The sequence below is a fragment of the Daphnia carinata genome, chromosome 7, assembly GCF_022539665.2.
Source record: "Daphnia carinata strain CSIRO-1 chromosome 7, CSIRO_AGI_Dcar_HiC_V3, whole genome shotgun sequence".
Lineage (NCBI taxonomy): Eukaryota > Metazoa > Arthropoda > Branchiopoda > Diplostraca > Daphniidae > Daphnia > Daphnia carinata.
This window is the reverse complement of record NC_081337.1, coordinates 6,973,254-6,997,507: the sequence shown is the minus strand read 5'-3', so window position 1 is coordinate 6,997,507 and position 24,254 is coordinate 6,973,254. Positions and strand designations below refer to the sequence as shown.

General features: G+C 42.7%; 1 protein-coding gene across 2 annotated transcripts; it reads right to left on the bottom strand.

The window, feature by feature from the left end:
* Window positions 1-2,369: 2,369 nt before the first annotated feature.
* On the bottom strand, window positions 2,370-17,595 carry LOC130687748 (uncharacterized). 2 transcript variants are annotated; one of them, XM_057510959.2, is made up of 5 exons: window positions 17,227-17,595; window positions 9,298-10,418; window positions 9,027-9,139; window positions 8,642-8,808; window positions 2,370-4,499 (listed from the first exon to the last, which is right to left on the bottom strand). In XM_057510959.2, exons 2-5 carry the CDS (start codon window positions 10,351-10,353, stop codon window positions 3,064-3,066), a joined length of 2,772 nt encoding a protein of 923 aa, XP_057366942.1. In that variant the 5' UTR covers window positions 10,354-10,418; window positions 17,227-17,595; the 3' UTR covers window positions 2,370-3,063. The 2 variants fall into 2 exon arrangements, with proteins under 2 accessions (XP_057366942.1, XP_057366988.1); XM_057511005.2 differs by having other exon boundaries at window positions 9,298-10,415.
* Window positions 17,596-24,254: the final 6,659 nt, after the last annotated feature.

Below are 24,254 nucleotides of genomic sequence, written 5' to 3'. Positions count from 1 at the left end.
CGTCATGACTGTTGTTTGTCAGCCGCGTCGCTGTAGAACTTATTACAGCTGGAAAGATATGGTCGGATCGATGATGCACGCTGTCTCATCAAAAATCATAAGGAACAAGTAACAAATTTATTTACAACCGTCATCTTGCCTTTGTTTGGGGGTTTTCGTAGACAGAAATTAAAGATAGAAATCAAATCGGCAAAAAAGATCGTATACGCAGCTTTATGGAACTTTTCCTTCCGTCCGTTTGTTGCTTTTGATTAGCTTAGTCACGGAATGAACGTGGGAAAGTCCACGCGTAATCTATATATCTCGGATGTATTGTGATAAAAAGAACAACATCTTCCTTGCCACCAGTGCCTAATGGTCAGCAATTGTTTGTCTAGATGTCTTGGCCCCGTTTTTTTTTGTTGCTGCTGTTGAAAGAATAACGCAATGAGGAAAGCGAGCGATAGAAGTCTGCGGACTTCTTTCCGGTCGGTGAATCCCTAAAAATTCAACCGTCCGAAACACACACAAAAAAAAAGATCCTTCATTGTCAACATCGAAAAACATTTCCGGTATAGAGACAATAACAACTGAGCTCGGTTCCAAATTTTCTGCTGTAAAATCTACGCCTTTCACCTTGCTTAATTCGCTGTTGAGATATCAGTTAAAACATTAACGGGCAACAAAAGAAGACAAAGTAACGAGCGCACCCTTGAACATTTTTCAATACCATTTTTCCATTGTGAAAAAAAAAAAGACTCAATCGTCAGAAAAGTGGAAAAGGGAAAATTCTTTAGAATTATGAGTTGTTGGAAATTGGCCCTTATCTCTTTGAACCGTGCTTCCCTATTCATGAATTCTTATGAATGATGGATGCTTTTTAGGTAGAATGGCTATGACGGAATGTGAGCAGCCTCGACGTCGCTTTGGCTAATACGAGATTTGGGTCTTGAGGGCACGCTCACCAAATTGCGGATGTTGTAACGGTGGCGGTTGTTTTAAAAGGTCCATATCAAACTAAGTCTACATCTCCAGAGGAAATGAAAGATATCTGTTTCTCTCCATCTCACTTTCTCATTCCCTCCTCCCTTATTCAGCCTGTTTCACTCTCTTTCGTTCCTTGTCTCTGTAGTTACGCTGTTGTCTTTGTTGTGTTCCGAGAAAGACGGTCGCATGGACGCGTGCAGAAGTTTCGGTTACAAGCCAACCTTAATCAATACAAGCCTTGATGTTATTGTTGCGCACACAGGTCTATAAGTCATGGACAAGGCATCATGTGGAACAGTTTGGCCTAACATCGTACCAGCGAGAGGTGAATGTAATGAAGAAACAAAAGAGGGGAAAAAAAAAGACGGAGGAATCAGTAGTCAAGACGCCTGTACGACGTTATCATTGTGTACGAAACGGTCGCCAAGTTTTGTCAGCGAAGCCACGAATTTCCGTCTTTACCATGAGTTTTTCATGGGCTAGAAGAGTTGAGATAAAACAAAAGATTGAAGCGCGTGTCCAACTTCTTCGGTGTGTCATGGGCTGAAGCCATTGCTGTTTGATTAAGCAATCCCACCGCGAAACGTGTGTCAACTTTGTTAACTTTTTCCTCCTGAAATCCCCGCAGTTTCGTTTCGGCCCGCTCTGCCTTTTCCATATTTATTTTTTCTATACTGTTTTATTTCTCTGCAGAATACATGCAGTATATCGTCTTCTTTCTGTTTCCTTTTTGACGTGAAGTCTGCAACTGTAATTGAACTATGTGCTTCACATGGTAACGTTATCCTTGGTTCTCGCCGTCAGCAGCTTTTCATTGATCCGCCTCGCTTACACTTCTCGTTTGTTTGTTTTATTGCCTTCATTTTTTTCGCGTTAAATTCATACACTAGAAGTGCAGCCGCCTTAAAAAAAGCATGTTTGCTAATATTTGTGTATACTCTTTTCAACTTGAAAAGGATCAACACTTTTATCTTCTTTTCGATAAAAGACTCCGTTAAGATTCTATTACTTGTCGAGAGTTGGCACAGGAATTGGAGAACGTTTATGCTTGAGAACAGGCTTTTAAAAATTCACAACATATGCATGTAGAAGCTATGAAATTCCACTTGCACGTAGGACCTAAACTTCACTAATTATTGATGAAGCTCCTGAAATATTAGAAGAAACGAAAGGGCTTGAAGTATGGCCATAGGGTACGCTTCGACTTGCGAGCGTGGAACGTTTGATGAATTGCATTTTTTTTTTTTGCGCTAGCATATAAGAAACAAAACTTTAACGAAATAAAAACCTTTGAAAGACATCCATAAGGGTTCCCGTTTTCTCTGCCATTTTCTCTTTAAGCGATAGCCTTAAAGCTTAATGCCATTCAACGAAGAAAAAGAAGGTATCACGAACGTCTCGCATAGGATGTGTGTTGTCTTTATTCATGAGCTGTACTGTACAAAAGTGATCGTATATAATTATGCACAACGTGGTTTTTAACGAAAAGACTGACAGAAGATGAGAGGACAAGGGGAGAAGGGCGTACAAATTGGGGTAGAAATAAATCAACAGCAAGATTCGCTTTTTAATTAATCCTTCCCGTTTCCAAAAACCAATCATAAAAGTTCATCCAGCAGGAAAAGACATGAAAGGGTTAGACGGATGTGATAAATCTGTAAATGCTCCTGCAGACAATGAAAATTAGATGGGACAAACGATAAAAGATACAAGAAAAATGACAAAACAATTTGATAAAACGTCGGACAATCGATCCGGCGGCACGACACTTCCCTTTCCAATCGCATTAAAAATTCCTTCTGTACAAAAAGGTTCTATGGTACAATTATTGATTTTAAAACAATATAATGAAAAAAAAAAATGGGGAAAACGCGTGGGTCAAGCTCAACTTTGGCACTAAATAGAAAACACACATGACCGCTTGAGGGGAAATGACAATGAAGGTCCGTGAAAGTGACGTGAAGGGCGTGAAAGAAAAAAGGGCTTAAAGCTTTTGACGTAATTGACGATGCGATGGCTGGATGGCCTTTTAAGCATTCCCAGCCGTCTTATTTGTTGTCGTAATCGGGTGTTGCAGAGTTGATTTTATATTCGATATCAGACGTTAGTCGACGTCTCTTCGCGGTTATCTGATCCGCTACTGCTGCAGGCCGAGTCAGTGAAGTAGTCACTCTCCGGCACGTACAGAATGTGGCGACTGGTCGCCTTGGGCACGGACGAGCTCAACGGATCGGAGGATGAGCTGCACCACAGCAACTTGGAACGCCGGAAGAAGACCCGTCTGGCCAGCAGGTAGGTGAGTAACAGGAGCGCGGCCGCGATTAGGACGAAAACCACCGTGACGGCGATGACGACCAACGTGTTCTCAACGGCCCAGATCCGGTTGGGCACTTTGGCAACGACGCAGTGTTCGTACTGAACAACGGTCGAATTGATCATCGAGGGTCCTCCGGCGTTAGATGATATAGCAATGCTGCTACTACTTCGACCCTTGCTTGCAGTCAAAACGATATCCCCATCCGCCTGACGTTCTCCATCGGGAGGCGGAAGGAACTGGCCTTGCTGGGCAAATGTAGCGCATACTTGATACTCCTCGACTGGGTGCTCGACAGCACTGGTAGCAAATTGGCTGTTTCTGTTGTCCATCAGTTGACCAAAGGTGAACGATGTGGTCGAACAGTTCAGTCGTTTCAGCGCCAGCAATCGATGCTTCTCAAAAACGGCCACGGTGAACTGACAGGTCGGTAAGGCGTCCGGAATTCTCATGTAAACCGAAACGGATTGTGGCGAACTGACGTTAGCGTAAAAGGCGGTAATCTGCGTCGTCATTGCCGTTACGGGCAGTCCTGATGATGCATGATCACTCAAGACGTTACCGCTTTCATGAGTCGTTTCGTCCGCTTCTTCGTCGTGATGCTTTAACGTTTGCCAGGTCATCGAGTGGGAACATCCGGGTAAAAGAGAAGCTTCATCGTCATGACCTCCTTCGAACAAGACGAGACACAATCGATACTGACCATCCGTCTTCATATTGTCGCTAAGTTTTACGGTGAGCTGTAGTTGCTTGTTGGGCCGTTCTTCCGAATGGCAACGAACGGGGTACGAGTCAAGCAGAGCCTCATGTTCCTCGCTCAATTCATAGACGAGGATAGCGTCGCATGTGTATGGCAATGTGGCCGAATCCACTTTCCACACTGTATGCAATAGCGATCCTTCCAGTTCGGCAGATCCGAATTGCACTTGAGCGGTTGATAATCGGATGAAATCTTCGGTCGGTTGGGAGGACAAGAAGTTGTTGCTTTCATCGCCTTCTTGTTGGGCATCGGTGGAGAGAGAACCACTGCGTCCATTTCCATTCGTTTCGCAGGTCAGGGTTTCTATTTCCGCCTCGAACAAGAGTCCGTTTTCCAGCGAAGGTGGTGTAGCGCAAACGGCCGATCTTCGGTTTTGATCGTCGGCTGGTTTGTTACCGGTGCTGTTGCGTAACCATCGAGCCAAATCGACCAAATGGCAGTCACAGTTTAACGGGTTGTCTGTAAAAATAAAAGAGCAAATAAGAACCATCCTTGAATATTCAAGCAAAGAGAGGAACTGTGTACAAGAAAAATATGCAAAGTCAAGTGGTAGACAAATGAAGAGAAGAAAGGAACAGCTTTCTGATTAGCGAGAATTCCCAGTCACCTTTGCAGCGTTTGGAACGCGCCTTCAGTCTGTAGCCTCATTATTCGCTCATTAGCATAATGGCCGGTGCGTGTTGAAGGGCCGTATAAAGCTGGAATAAGTGCCATAAACATCCTCATCATTGTGCCAAGTCGGCAAAGACTATGCTGCGAGCTTCGATCGCGTGACGAAGGGAATTCTTTGCTTACACGGAAAGGAAAGAATGGAGTCCAAAGGAAAAAAACAAAACGAAACGATCGTGTGGCGAGTTGCTTGAACGACGTAGGGAGGAGTTCTGCTATCGGCAGGATATCAGAGAGGCAAAGACTCTCCGACGTCCGTGTCCGACCCACGATTGGCACGCAACTTGAGCTCGCAATCAAGAAAAATGTTCGGGTTTTCCTCATCTGTTCCCGTTTGATAAGACGATCTCACTCCTAATTCTTTTTTCTTTTCCATTGAACGTGACGGATGTTCCGGTGTTTTCAATCAGCATCTGAGAATCTCTTAAGAGTCATTGAAGGAAAAAAAAAATCAGATGAAAATCATGAAAAGGGGGATTGAGGAAAACGCTAATATCGCATGATTATCATCAAACGAATGTGGAGGCTGGAAGATCTTCCAGAATGCCGACGAAGGCAAAGCACTTAAGCGTGTGATTTTGGAGCCAATGAAGACTAGTGGTCCCCCATCCCCCCTCGTACTTAGTATAGAAAAAAAATGTACGTGCATTTTACTGGGATGGCAGAAATAGAAAAGATATTCAAAGTATTAAGAATAAATCTGAATGGCAGGAAAGCGAAGAGAAATCACGTTTCTCTTGAGATTTGTAGATGCATTCACCAAACGATGATGACTGGAGAACCCCACAAATCGTCTGCTGTCGGATTAAAGTCATTAAGACGCTCTTTTCTTCAGCAAATTTTTTTCCTTTCTGGAAAAAAAAACAGACTTGCCCGTACCGAATGTACAAGCAACACAAACAGGAAGTGAGAAAGATATACCTGTTTTATGTGTTACTTTTTTTTTTATCCTCCCTATTGAGGTGTATGTATATACCTTAAGCATATTTCTTCTTTTCGGTGCGATTGGTTGAGGCCTTCCTTTGCTTGCGCACAGAAAAAAGTCACAGCTTTTGCGTCTTTGTTGTCGTCCTTGGTTCTACCATTTTTACGTCGCTATAATCCAACCCAGGTCGGATATCTTTTTCCTTTCCATTTGTCACACCTTTTCTATTGCCCTTTTGATGGTTTTCCATCTATTATTCATTTTCTATCTCTCTCCGTTTTTTTTTTCTTTTCATTGCATTTGTATTCGTCTAGCCGTAATCCCCTCCTGTTTTCGCTGCCAAAGTAACTAAAATAACAATAAAAAAAGAAGCCCATGTCTTTCACTCGCTCTTCAGGTTCTTGCAATTTTCTATTTTTATTCTTTTTTCTTACTTCCCACTCACGTTCGACACATATGACAGCGGTAAAGAAACGAAGAGGAAATATATAAATATAATTTTTTTTCTGTTCCATTTGCCGCTTCAAGTCACGTTTCAAAAGATTTCTACCATTGGCGCAGACTCGGTGCGCAACTGTGAAACCATTTCGTGATTGCCGTTGCATTCAGTTTCGTTCTCCGTTTTGTCGAAACGTACTCACCCGTTTCATCCGATCGCATCCGTTTCCCTGTTGCTTTCTTTCGTTTTTATTACTGACCGCTTCAATAGCGGGAGTTGCACGTCCGCCAACGGTGCATTTTTCAAATTTAACAGCCATCACATAAGTCACTTGCACGTTCGCCTCTGATGCTTTTTTCTACTGAAAAGGAAACTGTTGTTCCTTCTCACACGTCGAAAGCACGAGCATGAGCGCACATGAATTCCTCGTTGGCTCCTTTTCAATATGAAATCATCTCGTCACATATTTACGGTATGAAAAAAAAAATTTACGGTTGCCCGTTGGGTCTGTTATTTCCGTTTGTGTATCTTTGTAACAAAGAAAGGCGATAGCCGTTGGCCTTAATGGGTCGGCCGGGACTAAAGCGAACATGTGTGCCAACTGGAGATGAATCAAGCGAGCGGATGTTCCGCACCAGAACGGAACATGAAGAAGGAAAAGTTGAACATGGTGGCAAGTGAAGCGGTTGATGACGTCTTTAACGGAGCGAGAGGAACCCCTTTGGTTTGCTGCGGACCGAATGTTGACACCCCTGTCTTTTTCACATTGAACTTTGTGAGCGAGCCCATTGAGTTGCTTTGGTCTTTCCGTCTTCGGTCGACTGCGCTACATAGACCGTAGTGTGTGTGTGTGTATAGAACTGGACTCTTACTGTATTCAATGATACTAAAAAGAAGTGGGAGGGCATCTTCGCGGAGGCCCTAGCGCGCGTGTGATGGTGCATGAACAGCGGATTGAAACTTGGTTTTTTTTTCTGTTGTTGATTTTTTTCGGCGAGAGAAAAGCGAAAAGAACGAGGGCTAGTATAACTTTGTAGAATGTAAGCCTGAGTTCAACAGTCAGCACCCCTTTTGCTCTATGGTGACTAGAAAGTCAAATAAACTGTAAACGATTTGGACTTTGAAAGGGAAAAAAAAAGAAGAAGGTAGTTCTTCCAACACAGAATTGACGACCAGTGCAACTTCCGCTCTTGAAGAACATTCGAATAGCTACGTGCGAAAACGACATTTCACTGTCAAAATCCCTTTTTCCTTCTTAGTCCACCAGACCGGACCTGATTTGTTTACATCGCTGCTCGTCACGCACTCCCCGTCAGTCTGGAGGGAATGTATCGTAAAATCCAATTCTTACAGCAATAATTCTAGCGTTTAAAAAAAGAAAGAAGGGGGATTTTTGCTACACTTGATGTCAACACAGTTTTGTTATTCACTCGACTTGTCACCGGATCGCCTCTTTCATTGAACCGTCTTGATCCACGCTCATTTTTCTCGGTCTATCGCAGATCGCGTGGGGGATGACAATCATGATCAATACATCAGTGCACGCCCAGCTTTTTTTTTTTAAAGGAACGATTGAATTGAACAAGACTAAAGTTGTTTAACAAAAGAAAAATGAAAAGAGAGGAAGCGAAACTGAAAAGCAGCGAGGACAGGCCTGCACCTTTTTCCGGTTCTTTGAGAAAGTACAGCCGTGTGGGTAGCCCGTCTCTTATTTTTATGAAATCGTTCCAGCACAATAAACCTGTCTGACAGGAGGGTGGACAAAATAAAGAAGACGGTTTTATTTTTAAAAATTCTCTTTTCTCCGGCTTCTTTAGCCGCGACATCAAAGGGGGAGAGATAAATGAAGGGATTTGACGCGTGAAGAATTGGAGGTAGTAGAGCGACAGTTAAAAAAGAAAGGGCCAGCCATCAGAGCCATTGATTCTACATGTCCAGGAGAGGGACAAACTAGAAGCCAAAGCGATGATGACAGAGCGTGTAAGTATAGTAGCGAAGCCCTAGCTTTGGCCTTTTTTTTTTCTCTCCATCGAACGCTGGCCAGCGAATCACAGGTCTCCCGTGTTTCACGTTACGGCCAACATGAAAAATAGATAAGAAGCTTTCAAAGATAGCATTCAGCATACATCAGCCATGAGCTGCCTTAAGGTTCTAATACTCGAACGGCGGTAGATTCGTGCATATGTTTACACATAGTGGTGAGGCCAGGAATGTGTTTTGACGCATCTCCTTTTCTCTTTTTTTTTTTTGCATTATGGAGGAGGGCCTGTTGGGAAACCAGACATAGTTTGGCCCTCCAGGTCTTCCGTCCATCCTGCCCATCACCTTCCGGCTCCGAGAGCCCGAAAAAAAATGGGGCTTGTAAAAAATGTTGGACTAGTGAAAAGAGATTGTTGAATACTGTCCTAGAATTCGCTTTAAGATTTTCATGATTGACGTCAACTCAATGAATTGACAACGGACGAATGCCGAAAGCTCCTGAGCCCTAACAAAAAAAACACTTGCACCTTACCGGAAGGTGGGAGTATGCCAAAAATGAGTGGACGGCAAATAAGTTATGATGCTTACCCGTCAGTGACAGATGGATGAGCTTTGGCAGGTTGGTCAGAGCTCCGGGTTCGACTAGAGAGATGTCGTTATCAGTCAAGTCCAGTGACTCGAGACTGGACAATCCGCCGACCAGTTCCGACGTCACGGCGCGCAAGTAGTTGTGGCTTAAGTCCAACTGCGTCAAACTTCAAATAGATAAATAGCAAGATATATATTTAGACTTTGGGTACGATAGGATACGCCCATGTTAAAATTATCTTTTACTACGTCATCAGTGGTCCAACAATTAATTGCGAATCCTTTGCGCTTAAATACTACACTAGAAAGAAGCGGCTAAACTTGCAAAGCGCACATTTTGAGATAATCTAAGGGAAATAGCTACAACGGCAAATAGTAGATATACTCGTTAAGATGGGAGAGCGACTGTCCGGAAATGGCCACGACGCCGTTATGGCTCAGGTCCAGCGTAGTCAGCGACGCCAGCGAAACGAAAGATTGATCTTCAATCACATCGATCTAGAGAGAATGGGAGCACGAAAAATAGAGATCGATAGCCGATAAGTACACAATGTTTTATTATAGGGTATGCCATGTGAGTCATGATGTGAACATGTATGTGTCACACCGAATGAAAAGGCATGCAAATGTTTCTTTCTTTTTTTTTTTTTTTTTACCTGATTGCGAGCCAAGCGCAAAGTGCGGAGCCGTTTCAATCCGGAGAGCATGCCACGTTTTAACAATGTCAAATTATTGCCCGTCAATTCCAGCGTGATGAGGTTGTCTAAGCCTTGAAGAAACGTGCTGGTTAGCCGTCCGCGTAGCCGATTGTAGCCAAGATCAAGTTCTTGCAATTTCTTGAGGCCGCTCAGGGCTGGTGCGACGAGTTGCGAAGTTTCCAACAAATTTGATCGCAATTGCAAGCTCCGCAAACCGGACGCTGCGCCAAAAACTGTTGGAGCGATAGTTTCCAATGCGTTGCCACTCAAGTCGAGGAAACGAAGCCTATCGAGACCGGCAAATGGTTGTCCGGCAATGGATTGAATCCGATTGTTGGATAGATCGAGACGTTCAAGATGAATCAGCGGACGAAGCGCTTCCGAGGGTACGTTTACCAATCGATTATTGGGTAACCCTAGAGCGGTGAGTGACGAAGCTAGGCCGGCGAAAGCTTGCGCTGAGACATCTTGAATTTCGCCAGAAGAGATAACAAGTCCGTGCAGCGTGACTCGTTCAAAAAGGAAAGGGCCCAGTCGGCTGAAATTTTGGATTGATAAATCGAGCAGTGAGACGGACTGCTCGCGCGGCAGAGCCCTCAACGCTCCGATGACGGCCGCCACTTGACGCTCAGACTCCGACGATCCGAAATTCGAGCCAGATGTGTGCCCACCGCTCACTGCCGAGCAGCGGAGCGTGTGCGGCAAATCGCATTGGCACGAAATGCCGGGCGAGCGAGACGGATGGCTCACCTGGGGGCAAGACCACTCGGATCTTCTGTGGCGGCCGCTTTGGTCATCCGAGGCGCCAGCACGACCGAAGTCACGATCGTGATGAAGATGAAGATGATGAAGATCCCGACTGTGCCTTCTGCGCCACGTCATCGGGCTGTCATCGCCGACGCGTCGCAGCGGGTTGTTCGGCTCGAGGGCCGCTGCATCGAGCAGATGAAGCCAGACGAACGAGGCCAACACGAACCATACGGCACACCTTCGGCAATTAGAAAATGGCGCCATCGCCTGCTTGTTGTACTCGGATCCCGGCTACTTCTGCAAGAGTTTGCGCTGCTTCTGGTTGTCTGCTTAAATATAATCGGTCACGGACCAAAACGAAACAAAGAAAAAAAAAAGGAAGTTTTAATGAACCGTTTCCAACATAAGCGACAGCTCGACAGTTGAATGCGTTGTCTTTTTATCGGGAAAAAAACACAAAAACAAAAGTATGGAGCTTAAATGCGTGGATGGAATGGGCTGCAGGAGACGGGTGTTTATCAGCGACTAACCCGACAATTTGTTATGGACGTCTTAAGCCATGATGGAAAATATTTCCTTATTCATACTTTTCTTTCTTTCGTTAAAGTCGTGATCTAGCGGAGGGATAAAAAGAAGAGAAATTGGAAATAAACAACCAAAAAATCAGCAACAATCTTCGGCCAAGTCTTGACCCTCACGACATTTTCGCCCACCCGGTTAAGGCCTAAAACAGGTATGCGCATCTATTGCAACACTCGAAAAAAAAACAAAAAAAAAAACAAAACAAATTAAACAAAGAAGAAGGAAACGTGACGTACAAGCAGATTTACTGCTAGTTGTACCATAGCGACTTACTCGTCATTCGACTATTTCTTGCTCGAGTACGCTGAACGCATATCAGATGAGAAATTTCTTAGTAAACTTTCTGGTGGGTCACGAATTTGCATAGACTTTGTTCGACTATAGGTGACCCTAACACATGGTTTTTTTTTTTTTAAACAGAGTGAATCGGCAAACTGGAGAAGGAAAAACAAGTGCGTAGATATTGATCTTACGGATCCATCGATTCCTCGAGTAACTCATTTTATATTCGATATGTATATAGAAGAAAGATCCCGAAAAAGGATAGGCAATTGGACAACGCCCGGTCATGTGCCGTCAATCGCTTCTGGTGGCCCCCAGACTTCTCTTTTTTTTTTTTTTTGGAGCTACTTTAATTTACGATGAACGAGCCAATCCATGAACCAGAGCTTAGAAAAAAAAAATAGCTACAGGTAACGCGACGATTTGCATAAATTCGCTCTTGCCTTTTTAAAAAAAAATTTCTCACCTGCGGGGAAGACAACGTTCCAGTTTCTCGTCTTTGTTTTTCCTACGTTCCCGGTAGAAATAAAAGTTTTTTATAAATACTATAAATACCGAAAGACAACGAGCCGATCATTTGGGCTATCATTTAAAAAGAAGAAACGACTCGAGGCAACCGCCGTGTGTTTCTTTAGGGGTCGTTCGTTCACGTTCGTAGGGCTCCACAATCGACTCTTGCTTGTTTTGGGGGTTCATCAAGGCCACCAGCGTTCGAAAGAACTATCGAGTTCGACACGCTTCATTTAATTTCCCCGTCTGTTAGCGTGTACGATTCGACGAGAGCGGGCAACTCGTTTCTTTACCCGCCTCAACGACTGTCGTTTGATTCTATCCGATTATCGCCCCTGTTTTCTGATTTTTTTTTCTTAACGATCTTAGTATTTCGTTGTTCTCAATTTTTTGTCGATAACGAAGGTGCTGCCTCGTATAGCAACGGGCGTAGAAACAGGATGGTGAGGACCAGTTGACTAGACCAGCTCAACAATCATCGACATATCTTTAGAACGTGAATGATGATGGCCGCGTTCGCAGAACAACAAGGAAGGAGAGACCAGTCTCGAACTGCGTACGTCAACTTCGATGGTCATGCCACGACGTAATTTATCGTCATTGGCGTATTCCATTTTGAAAAGAAAAAAAAACGAAAAAAAAAAAGTCGACGGGTGGTATGATGCAGTCCGGGTTCCCAAATGTCGTCAACTTGGGGGTCGCATTCACTGTGACAGAGCTGCATTTGGTCATGCGCGTGCTTTTCGGTCGTGCTCTGCGGCTAACCTTCTAGGGAAGTGTAGGGCCAAAAAAGAAGGATGACGTCATGCAACTCTCGAGAGTAAACGAGTCGCCACTGGTAGGCCGACAGTGGCTACAGTGGCCCTCTTAAAAGATGAAAGAAAGAAGGCGGCGGACAGATGACGAAACTTATGCACACTGACCCTATGAGGTAATGCAGCGTCTTCCGTTTGATTCAAAAGAGTGAGACGCTAGGACTGTCATCTTCTATCTATAGCCTATTGTGCAACAAATGACTCGGTCCGTCCGATAAAGCAATAAAACAGCACAGGGAAATGAGAGAAGAAAACGATTCACACTACGTCATATGGCCATGCACAATTTCAATATTCAAAAAAAGATGTGGCTGGTTGGATGCATAATGATCACACAGGGGACTCGAGTGGGATTTCGAAGACGTCACTGTATAAGAAGCTAACCTAAATCAAATGTATAAATAACTAAGCTTAGCTGCTGAATAATCAAATCAATACCCCGCCAACAGGAAGACAGAGAACGATAGCTATATACAACTGAGAGTGTGTGTGTGTGTTGTTTGTTTGTTGGCGGTGTTTTTTTTTAGAGAGAGATTTTTTTTTTCTCTCATCGTCTTTCATCTTTTTTTTTCTTCTTCTTCTTGTCCGCCTACTTTTCCTATGCGCGTATTACTCTACGGTCACTACGGTGCGTGCATCCACTCATCTTCAGCTGAATACGTATGAAAACGGGACACGCAGTTATCTTATCGTCCATCTTTTCTTGTCTTTCCTCTTTCTCCTTCTCCTCCGTTACATTCTCGCCTTGCTTATATTCTCATGTACGCCTTCGGTTTTTTTTTTTTTTTTTCCTTTTTTCCTCTTCGTCCTTGCCCTTTTTCGCTTCTCTTTGGGAGTTATCCAACAAACATCTCATCATCATCAAGCCCTGAAGACGAAAAGAGTCTTTAACAAAAGGCAGCCCCAGAAAAAAAAAAAAATAATGCGATGGTTGTTGGGGGGAGAAGAAGAAGAAGGGACGAAGAACCTGAAATGAACAGATAAAAAAAGGTGGAAAGAAGAAGAAAACGGATGGGGCAATCTATCGATACATACCTGTAAAAAGACCCTGTTCCACCATTTTCTTCCTTGGTGTATATTTATTTAGATATCCTGCCTGAAGATGCAGTTACGCTTCGTTTTCTCTTTTTTTTTTTTCTTTTCTGGCCCTCCTATTCTCAAAGCCTCTTCATCTTTTTTAAAGCAACACATCACTGATAATGTAGATTTCGGGACCCGGGCGTGTTTCGATTCTTTTCCATACTTCCATTTCCCATGCATTTTTTTTTTTCTTTTTACCCCCCTCTTCTTTTTTCTTTCTTTCTTTCTTTCTTTTTTATCCAAAGGCTCACACTCGCAGAGTCGATTGCCTTAGACGATATACTGTACATCCTTGCCACATTTTTTGGATTCTGCATCAATTGTTCCCAAGCCCGACCACGCACGGTTCCTGCTCTTCTTTTTGACACGATCTTCACGTTCATCCACTTCGCTCGTCTTCCTTTCCCCTCCGTCAGCGCACATCAATTGTTGGCATTTTTTTTTTCCTTTCGATTCAATTGTCGTTTTGGGCTTCCTTCTTTTTACTCGTTCCAGTCCAGCATTTCAAAATCGATGCAAACCGTTTTTTTTTTCCCCGTACACAATAGCCGTCGAGCCACACCGGGACATCACGGTTGGTATAAATACTGTATATGTACTTTACATTCTCTGGAATAGCGCTTGCCATTCATCCGTAAAGAATTTCCCATTTCTTGCCTTTCTTTCTTTCGAGATTGCCGTGTTGCCAAAAGTTTCCTACATCTCGTCATGTATGACACTTATGCACGGCACGCTAGCGTGAAACTGTGTAGGTGTGAAGAGGCAGGAGAATGAGAAAAATCCCCTCGTTTTGTTACGTAAATTTTTGTTCTCGTCGCATCGGTACGATCGAGCGCGAATAATTTCAAACATTTTTTCTGAGAATCCTCTACAACCAGTTAAGCATTTTCCATCGGCAACTGTCAGTTGTTCGTTGCGTCCGCCCACTCATTGTCGTGCTTTCGGTCGACGATCGAACGGTTCTCATCATTACCAAGTGCACGTTTCATTTCAAGTATCGATTAATGTAAACAGCCATTTGCAACGAGTTTGCTATCGAGAAGCCAAATGACGTCAAAACAGCCTCGTATTCCCAATCTCCGTCTTTTTACATCGCCCTTCGCTTTTTCCTTTTCGTTTCCGCATTTTTTTGAATGCGCTGTAATGTACGCGGGGCTGTAAGGATTTCGCGTTTTTTTTTTTTCCTCAGTTCAAGACACCCCAAGTCTACGTAGTCGAGACCGCTAATGTGAAATGCGATTCTTGAAAAGATGACAACAGAAAATAATGACGTCGTTCGTCCTCTCCGACATAGTTTCTCCCTCACCGCCGTTACCACCGCGCTATATTATATTATCATAATGTATCCGTTTTCTTCTTTTCTTCTCCTTCCCCTAGATTTCCTTTTCTTTTTTTTTTTTCTTTACCCAATTGCTCGGCTGCTCGCGCGTGGTGCGTTTGTCTGTGTGAACCGGAGCGAGCGAGTGAAAGAGCCGGGGATGTGTGTGTGCAGTTTGTGTGAGTGTGCGCACTCGTGCTCGACGGATTCCACATCCCTTGATTTTCTCCTTTGCATTTTGTGCTAGAGCAACATACTTCCTTTCAAAATTAAAAAATACCCTCTACATTATTTCGCTTTGTTTTTCTTATGAGGACACATAATGTGTAGGCCACCACAATGGCAGCGGTATTCTCTTCATTTTTTTCGTTCTTTCTTTCTTTTGCCTTTCTCCGTTGTCCATCCTTTCCCTCCCCCCTACGCTTCACTAAACAACGCAGTATACGGTCGGCCTCTTATTACGGCTTACTTGTAAATATGTGAAACTATCGGCCGGAAGTATGGCCGGCTAACGCGGACAAGTTTTTTTTTTTTTTGTTTTGTTTTGTTTGTGGGTGCGCTGTTTTTGCTTATTTCGTTCTTTTTTTTCCAGCAGGTGTTTCCTGTTTTCGGACGCTGCTGGTTACGCGGTGTTGACTTCTTTCTACCCACACAGGAATAGGAGTTCTATTAGTTCTTTCCTTATTTATTTTTCTCCCTGCTTTTTTTTTTCTTTCTTTGTGCATTAATGGCTTTCCTGTCCCCCCATTCATCGCTTCCGTCCCGCGCGCTGGCTATCGCCTAGCCGCTAGTCACCGGGAGCGGCTGGTCGCGGCTGGTCAGTTACGTCCGGCGTGCACGCGCGTGAAGGTGTGGAAGGCAGAGAGAGAGAGAGAGAGAGAGAGAGAGAGGCCATATATGAAAAAAGAGGAAGAAACGATGTAACCAGAAAAAATAAAAAAGGTCCGGCGGGGGTGGATGTGGGACAGACAACAAGGGAGGGGGGGGGGGATTTTTTGGAGCTAAAAATTATTTAGTAGAAACGACGTGCGGGAGGGAAAAAGGAAATAAAAAGGATATGGATGAAAATAGACATCAGAGAACACAAAAAAAAAAACAAAAGAGAAACGTACAAGCGTAGTTTGTACCAAATCAGATTCGGTCCAATGTGACAATTTTTCACGGACGAGGTGCTGAATGAAGCGAACGAAACCAACCGACTTAACAAATCGAGAAAACTTTTTTTCAAGCAAAATGGAGAATGTGCACAGACATTCTCTTACTAGCCAACCGGCTATCTCTCTCTCTCTCTCTCTCTCTCTCTTTGCCTTTCTCTCTCTCTCGACCATATCTTTGAAACATCCGGTCTGGAAGGAGAAAAACTGTCGAGTATATTTACACAAATGGGCAACAATGACCGCTCGCTAACAGCTAAAAATGCTGACAGCAGCAGGTTTCTTTCTTATATCCTTTCTCTCTCTCTCTCTCTCTTTCCCCTTCCACTTTATCTCCATTCACTCTCTTATGGTTTGCTCAAAGCACCTGCTATGTTGACCAATAGCTCTCGTTAAAGTATTTGTTTGTTACGTACGCCCGTTTCTCTTTCGTGTGACTCTGGTTCGTTCTCGTTCTTCTTGGATTTCTTAGGTCATAATCGTCTTCTTTTTCTTTTTAAGAATCGGACGGCTCATTTCAATTGATTAGTTCTTTACTGTGTAACAGTAGCGGATGGATACAATGGATTATTGTTGGCTGTCTAATAGAGCCAGAAGATTTGTTCTTTGTCTGTCTCTTTTCATTCGCGACGTGTGCTTGCCTTCGGTAATCAATCGAATCGACTTCGGTCTCGGGGCTTTGGCAAAGCCCATCCGCACGACAACAGATTCTTTTGTTCCATTCTCTCGTAGGCAATATAGCTCCGCTTTTATTACTAAATTATGTAATAGGCAGTCCAATCAACTGATGCACTGACACTTTCAATCAACTTGACTGCCCATTCTTCCGTCAATTACCATTAGGGCGATAGAGAAAGCAGAAAACTTAAGTTGCTTCGTAAGATGTTATGTAGTCATCCTCTTGTCGAAGCGCAAGCCGCTTGTGACATCGCATTACAAAAATAGCGCGACACGGTAAGTTTTCTCTTTGCGCTTGGTCGGTTATGCAGGAAGTAAATAGGGAAGGCGGGGAAAAGTTAAGGTCTTATGATGTTCTCGTGAATAGCGGATACGGGATAGACCTATTTACGCTAGCCCATGCCAAATTGTGGCATAAAAACAAGCTAAAACCGGAAAAAAAGAAATTCCTCGAACCGTAGGAGGTCCCCCATCTTTTTCTGTTCAACTCTTTTTTTTTTTCGTCCGGAAAATGGATAACATACAGAATGATTTTTTTTTTTTAGTTACATCCTGTATGAGATATACGTGGAAGAAAAAAAGAAAAAGAAAAAGGGGGGAGGTATTTTTACATGTGGGATAGCGATCGATTCTTACACTTGAACGAAATGATAGGCGTGATAGACGGAATATGAAGGATTCCGCTCGATACTATAGACACGGGGATTTAGTGACTCACCGAGAAATTCGATAGATGTCGAAGCGAAGAACCCGTCTCGCTTTCTGGGACAGATCAAGTGTTGAGCACGTCCCGTTGATGATGAGATGTCAGCGGCAGCCTCACTTTGTCAGCTCAGCATGATGCACGTAATTCACTTCAATGATGTACGATTCTTCGTCGTTCTCGCTGTGATCTTCTTGATCGTTCAATGTTTTACAGTTGAATCCACCTCGTTTAATTATTTTAATAACCGTACTCGCAAAATAAAATGATTAGCCGTACAAAAAAAAAAAAACGACGTCCCTGTGCGAAACGATCGTGCAAAAGTTAAGTAAAACCGAATGCAAAACGAGACAAGTGGTTGAATGGGGGGAATTTGAAAATAAAAAACTCGAGAAACGTTAAGTAGTGTGTTATTAGGGATCTTGAGCTGATGCGGGGGTAGTGCGCTCTATCATCCAAGAGTTCTACACGATGACTGGCGACTGGGCAAGTTGTGAGTGGCCTTCTAGTCCTTCGAGAAAAACCTGGCCAAGCGGCTAGAATGCGAGGTATACTACGCGCCAGCGTTAAAGCAACTCAACGTGCAATTCCTGTCAACTGGAAAGTGTGGAAAAACACGAGCGGGCGGGAAAGCCGCCCGGAGAAGAATAAAAAAAAAAAAAGGAAGAAACAACAACAAAATAAACAAAAGGACACGCACGCAGGATGAAGCGAGTAGCGGACGAACGTGCTCGGAATTTTTTTGGCATGGCGATCGTATTGCGGCACAGCGACATAGTGACGCTGGGATGTTTAAATTTTATTGGGAATAACGTCATCATGTTTTGATGTCTTCTAGCTATATACTTGACTGCTTCCGAGTCAAGAAGGGACTTTACCGGAATGCAAGTTTCGGGTTACCGTTCCGAAGAACTGGGAAAAGCATCGGCCAATAAACGGGGATTGACTGATGCACATATACGACTCGACAATTTATTTATTTATGTATTTTTCCCGGCACGATGGAAGTAGTGGACGTCAATGTGAGCAGAAAAACATATAAAATGAGATGATTTTCTTTTTAAAAGAAATGACGAAAGTGTAGGAGGGTAGAAACAAAAATGAAAGAACTGAATCAAAGTTGAAAAAGGACATATTTACTCTGGCGCCGGGACTCTTGAGAATAGTTTGCTCCGACGCACTAAGCAACGCCGGTGAAGCTTGGCCCGCGTGTTTTTTTTCCTTTGCCTTTCCAAAGTTGGCATCGACGCTTGGAAAAGTCATCGGGTTTAATGCGCAGATGTCAAATTTACATGAATTGTAACAGCAATAGCTGAGCTTCATTTTAATGCCAGGCGAACTCAATAACCCGACCGAGAAAGTTGCAGAAAATTACACGAAGACTTGACGCTATCATCCACCCAAAATATCTCAAGGAAAAAAACAAACATTTGTGACAGAAGATATAGCGGTGCCCTTATAAATGGATTTCAAATATAGGCAGATTGCTGACAAATGCGTGTCATTTGTTTAAAGAAAACGCACGGAACGGCGTTGAAAGGTTCACTGCTGTGTGTCATTGGTGGTCCCTTGTGGAAATGTACTTTTTTAAAACAATTTCTTCCCTCAGCCGACTCGTAAAAATGTCTCCGACTACTTCAATTTGCTGATTGAACAGGTTTCATCTTGTTCTCACTCGTTTTTCCTATTTTTGTAATCCGTTTTTGAAATTATACCTCGGGTTGGTGACAGGCCTACGAATAGCAGCGCTATTTTCGATCGTATAAGTAGGGCGTAGAACGCGTTGCGGCGATTCACGCGCTGCTTAAAAAAAAAGGCCTTTTATGTTTAGTTTTTTTTCTCTCTCTCGCAGGAAAAGAATCAATGCTGACTCCGAGGAGATAGCCAAGCGAAAAGAAGGAAAAATAGAAAAGAAAACGAACAAATGGCTTAGACGATCTGTAACCTGCTACAGGAGATTGAATCTGTGTCTACAGTTACCGTACAATATAAACGCAATGCTAAGGGCTGCGTGTATGTGCGCTGAACAAGAAGATAGAAAAAGGGGAAAAAGAAAAGGTAAATCCTGAGCCTCCTGGAGAATAGAGTGAGCAACGATTTGTTACGCATATATAGAATCCCTTGCGGTGGTGTCACAAAAATAAGAGCGAGAACTAAAAGATAAAGAAAGAAAAAAAAAGAGCACGAGAAAAAGATACAAGTCAAATTACAAAAATAAATAAGAAAATAGAAAAACGGATGCGTTCGAAGGAATCCATGATGGATACATAAAGAAATGCGAGGGGCTTTAGCTTCGCGGTCCGGCAGAGTCGGCACGGTCAATTCTATTTTAGTGTCTTTAAGAAAAGAACGATAGAAAAAGGCAAAGATTTCAAAACACAACATGAAATAATTTTTGTAAATAAATAAATAAAAAATAGAAGCGGATGTCACAGTAGTCTCCCCCCTCCCCCTCCTTTTTTTAACTAATGCCAAAAAAAAAAATGAGAATCAAAGGAGTTTTCTAGTCACGTCACGACAGTGGAGGCGGAATCCATTCACCACCGTAAATCCCTTCTTTTCTTTTCCATCTACCCACCGTTGTTGCTTTTTTTTTTTTAAATATATATATTTACACAATCTCTCCCTTTTTTTCTTCTTAAATCCTGACTTCTTCTATTGGATGCTTGTTGTATTTGGTGCTGGCCTAGGTCTGTTGTCTGCTTCATCTCCTTCTTTAAAGGTATATACCTTCCTCCTCTTTTCATTCTATGGTATGCCTTCCTGAAACTCAATGGACTCTTCTCTCTTTACCCGTTTTCCTGTTCCCCATCGCTTTACAATGAAGAAATAGTATTTTATGCATACAGACACAAAAAAAAAAAATCCGAGAATCTAATCGGCTTAGTGTCTACTATTACACTCTCTTTCTCCGCGTTCTCTTTTTATTATTATTTTCTTCATCTTCCTTTTTTTTTTTTCCTATACAAGCAGCAATCTAGACAAATGAAGGTTCATCTATCAAGATAAAAAGGTCGTCAATGATGAGGGGAGGAATATACATGGGAAAAGAAAAGACTCGGACGGGATAAAACATGTACGCACAGGGCACGGTAAAGCCCGTCTCATTCCATAATGGTATGTATACGTAACCTAGCATTTGTTCATCTTCTTCATCATTCCCACTAACTGCTCGCTTGTTCTCTAGGTCTCTGTACGCCACGCCGAAAACGTAATCATCTCCCAACGAAATAACGTAGAGGCCTATAAAATACTTTACAACCACCGTAATGTACTGCAATGCTCGTTTTTGTATGCCAGCGGTGAGATACAAAATCCTCAAGCTCTTCGCCATTTAATACCTCAAAAACAAAAAAAAGAAATACAAGGAACAAAGAAGAAGAGAGAGTCATAGGGCTATCGACCGAAGCATAAAAGAAAAGATTGAGGGTGTTGGACAAACGTGGTCAAACACTGGCACAACCCCCACAGGAAAAGTTAATCAAACACATCGACATAACGCACAGCAAATACGTACGATTTTTTTTTCTTTCGTGTTGTTCTCTGTTATTCTCTTCTCTAAACTGACGAGTTCTTGTTTTTCTTCCTTCAACAATTTTTTTTTTTTTGGTTATACTTTTGTTTTGTTGGATTGTTATTCATTTTTTCCCATTTTCGTTGCAGTTTCCTTCGTGTAAAGAGAAGCGTTTGATGTGTTTGTTCCCTTCTTCTTCTACCCAGTTGAAACATTTTTTATTTTCTTGTTGTTGTTTTGTTTTGTCAGGATTATCATTTTGATCGATGCGTGCGGGAGTCGACATAACGTGCGCACATATGGGGGCCGTGCACGAGAGAATAGATGATGAAAGAGCACGGGCGACGTCCAGTCGGGACGCAGAGCTCCGTGTTCCGTTGGCAGAAGATGCGAGCTGACGTAAGGGCCTCTGCGCGTGCATTTGTATACATTCCTAAGACAAAATAAGAAAACAAAAAAGAAAGGGAAAGAGAGAAACAAAAAAGAAACGAATAACTAATAGTAGGAAGAACGACAGAAAAGAAAGCTTTGGCTGCTGTATAAACAATTCAGTATAGATTACCGCCTCCTTAATATAAATCATTGTTGATGTAAAACGACCGATGTGAAACTTGCGGAACTGCCAGCTGCATATGTAGCCGTGCTTGCTCGCTCCCGACGCGCGCTCGCCAAGTATCAACATTCAACAAGGTCCCGGGACGGGAACGATGTGAACGTGCCTTTAATGATGATGATGGCAAATCCAGGGCCATGAATAATGGTGCCCGTATTAGTATACGAAACATTGAGAATGAGACAGGCCAATCCTTCTCGCAACTTCTTGTCTGGAATTTTCCACGGAGAATGGAGAAAAAGAAAATCTTAAAAATAAAAAGGGCATGTACCGTTCGCGTGCGTACATCGCTTGTCATCAAATTCTCAACGAATCCGCTTGTCCGCATTCCTTTTAATCGTCTTTTTTCTCTCTCTCTCTTGTTTGTTGCTGTTTGGAAAAAGTTTCGCCTCCGTCAAGGTTGTTAGTCTTTTCCATGTTTCCTGCATATTCCGAATTCTTCACGCTTCGTTCTACCTTCTTTTATAGAGTGCGATATGCACAGGCCTATAGCGAGCGCACCCGTCAGGCGCGTGGCACATCTCTCTATATGAGAAGAGGGAAACGAGCCTATCAGCGAGCGATGTAGGGGAATCTGTCGACAGTTATCGCATCTGGATAGAGTCTGTGCGTAGTAATATTACGTCCTTGGTATACGATGATGGAACGCAGACGAAAATAGGAATAAGAATTTCTCTTATATAATCTCTATGCTTTTTTTTTTTCTATCGTCAAAACATGATTGGCCATTCAACAAGTATACATGGAAACAAGAAATCTTTTGCGAGAGAGTCGAAAGCAAAAAAAATCAATAGTACAAGAAGATGGATAGTTAAAAACAAGTTAAAGATACACATTGAAATATTCAAAATAGCAACAAAAAAAAACAATACCGAAAAGGAAATCGCGCATAATTGTGCAAGAGGAAAGACCTCCCGCTGGAGCAGAGCGTGAGGCGAACAAGAGCCATAAAAAAATAGATACATACACGCTGCCATGGTGGGTCACTTGAAGGTCAAGTTCGTATTAACGTTTCGACGTGCAAAAGCACATAATAACAAAAGAGGAAGAGACTTGGCATGGTCCAGCAAGCCTCTGTTTCGCCGTCACTATGGCGTCGGCCAACATAATAAACAACGTTAGCTTATCTCATTCCGGATGCCTTCGCATCTGTTTTTCCTTTTTTTTTTTTGTTTTTGTTTTTGTTTTTGTTTTTGTTTGTTTGGTTTTTTCATCGTGACGCCACGACGCCATGACGCCGGCCTGACGTTCGTTTTTGGCCCCTTATGTCAGCCTCTTGCGTCTCACCAAAAATGATGATGAAGAAACGAAATATCGGGCAGGAGACGCCGGCAGACAGGGAGACTGTCGGGCGCCGTAGCGTCTTTGACTTGGCGTACGGCCCGTCATTGGCAACACCTCGTCCTTAGCTAACAACAACATGCGATAGCAATTCGAACGATGGCCATATATTTATACGTAGCAGTAGTAGTATAGCCCATGGAGCAACTGAAAAGCCTCTCAACAATTTTCGGCAACGAGCAGCTGACAGCTCGCGTTTCTTATGTGCGTTATATTTACTCTTTTTGCTTTCTTCTCTTTTCAATTTTTGTTTGTTTTCTTTTTAATATTTTTAGTGCTACGCGCAAGTTTTTTTTTTTCTTATTTGGAAATATAAAATTGAATAGATTAAAACAGAGGAAAGGAACAACGCGCACATTTTCTCTGCATCGTAAAACTTTTGGAATAAAACAAACACACCTGAGAAATCCATGTATCAATGCTAATAAGAAGTTGCCAAACACGCAAAGCTTTTGCTAGGCAGCGTACAAAGAAAAAGCAATGTTAAACAAATCAGTTGTTTGTTTTTTTTCGTACATGTTCGTTCTTTTGAAAATCAAAGACAAGGGACCGATAATGTCGAGTGGATTTTCTTGTGCGAGCGTGATTTGTCGACTACCACCCTTAACTTTGTTTTTTTTTTCTGATTCATGTTTTTCATTCCAAAGCGGTTCGAAACTATATCTAGTAGAACTATTTTGTATGTAAAAAAAAAAAAAAAAAGGCAAAAAGAAAGGCGTGCGTGATGTTGTCCGTCATTTCAATGCGCCCGAAGTGGCTTTAGGAGATAGCGATGGGCGTTTTCTTGGTTAGTCGCTCGTTTGACAGTCAATATAGGGCTCCGTTCGCGGAAAACCAACTCCACCCAGCTTTACTCGACCGCTTTATACTACAACCACCACTAAACACAATCACCTCCCTTTTCTTTCCATTTTTTTTATTTTCGTTTTCTTTTTGCCTTCAACACCAAAATGTCTTGTCCACTGTTTTTTTTTATTCTTCTTCTTCTTTTCGTTTTTCCAATAAGAGGTGTTGGACTTGGTTGAGACCTCTGAGAAGTCCTCCTAAATCCGCCTCCTGTGTATATACCTTTCCATAAGCCTCGTTTTTATTTTTCTTTTTAAAAAGAAAACGTTTTTATTTAGAAAAGGGAAAAATAATAATAAAGAATGTCTTCCTTTTTGTTCGTTTCCTTCTTTCGCCTTCTTTTGCTTTTTTTTTTTCCTGTCCCCTTCCTTCCATTTTCTGTCAAGCCCACAAACATAAAAAGGCAAATCCTTCCTCCCTACCGTCCCTAGCGCGTCGGTTGTATTTGTATTGTACGCTCTCACGTCCGACCCAATCACCGGAAATGATGGGTGCCAATTAAACCTCGGCCGCGCGGACAACTCAGTCTCGACCGGAAAAGCTAGTTTCTCCCCTCCTTTTTTTTTTTTTTTTTTTCCCTTTCTGCTTTTTTCGTACAGTACTTTTTTTTTTCAAAGAAATAACACGTACATGTTGTACCGCACGTGTAAAGAGAAAATAATTCGAAGAAGGACTAAGCAAATATGGTCAGACTATTTACTCTTTTCCTTTTGTCTTTGTCCTTTGGAA

Bases quoted from the DNA above. Each gene is read 5' to 3' on its own strand.
- LOC130687748 (XM_057510959.2), bottom strand. From the start codon at position 10,353: ATGGCGCCATTTTCTAATTGCCGAAGGTGTGCCGTATGGTTCGTGTTG. The intron at 9,140-9,297 runs GTAAAAAAAAAA...CATTCTCTCTAG, and splicing joins TGCGCTTGGCTCGCAATCAG to ATCGATGTGATTGAAGATCA. The intron at 4,500-8,641 runs GTAAGCATCATA...TTATTTTTACAG, and splicing joins CATCCATCTGTCACTGACGG to ACAACCCGTTAAACTGTGAC.